The sequence below is a fragment of the Terrapene carolina genome, unplaced genomic scaffold (assembly GCF_002925995.2).
Source record: "Terrapene carolina triunguis isolate 2854851 unplaced genomic scaffold, T_m_triunguis-2.0 Scaffold238, whole genome shotgun sequence".
In the NCBI taxonomy this organism is placed as follows: domain Eukaryota; kingdom Metazoa; phylum Chordata; order Testudines; family Emydidae; genus Terrapene; species Terrapene triunguis.
The window spans coordinates 17078904-17079538 of NW_020664589.1; the positions used below are offsets into that span (position 1 = coordinate 17078904).

A 635-nucleotide genomic window follows, 5' to 3' on the forward strand; every position below is an offset into this window, starting at 1 on the left:
ACCCCCCCGCGGCCCGGAGACAGGGGCGCTCCATCGGCCGGGCCCCCCGCCCCACGCACTAGGCCGCACGCCCCACTCACCGTCACCGCGCCTCGCACAGGTCCGCTCTACTCGCTACTGCCGTCGCTATGCCCAGGCCGCCCCGGCCGCCTACCCTTATATACCCTCCCTCACGGCTTCGTGGAGGCCAGCTATTGGCTGCGGAACCCGCGCTGGAACCTTTCCATTGGTTGGCGCCGACTAAGCTGGCCACTCTTGATTGGCGGAGATCAAGCTCTCCGCAATGACGTATGGCGTCGCACCCCTCCGTCATCGTGCCATTGGCCCGTTTTACCCGTGTCGCGGACCAATCAGCTTCGAAGGGACAGCCAAGCGGAGTGAGCCCATTGGCTGGGAGCAGTGGTCACGCTGCAGGAAGAGAGGAGGCGGCGCTGGTCCATTCTGGAAGTTTCTATGGTTACCAGCCCCTGGGGAGGGAGTCGGGAACGGGGGAAATGGGGGCGAGGGGTTGCCAGGAGAGACCAAGGAGCGAACGGCCCCGGGGTCACAGCTCCTGTCCCCACTGCCACGCGGGGCCTGGGCCACTGGGACGCTCCCCACACAGGGGCCTCGATGGGCCAGAGGACGGTGTGACG

At 67.1% G+C, this 635-nt stretch overlaps 1 protein-coding gene across 1 annotated transcript in view; it reads right to left on the reverse strand.

Moving 5' to 3' along the window:
• The window catches only part of HSPA5 (heat shock protein family A (Hsp70) member 5), a 5123-nt gene extending 4810 nt beyond the window's left edge, over window positions 1-313 (reverse strand). The window contains exon 1 of the mRNA XM_029912760.1: window positions 165-313. Within this exon, the coding sequence (XP_029768620.1) occupies window positions 165-313 (149 nt within the window). The remainder of the gene's footprint in view (window positions 1-164) is intronic.
• Between the last annotated feature and the right edge of the window lie 322 nt (window positions 314-635).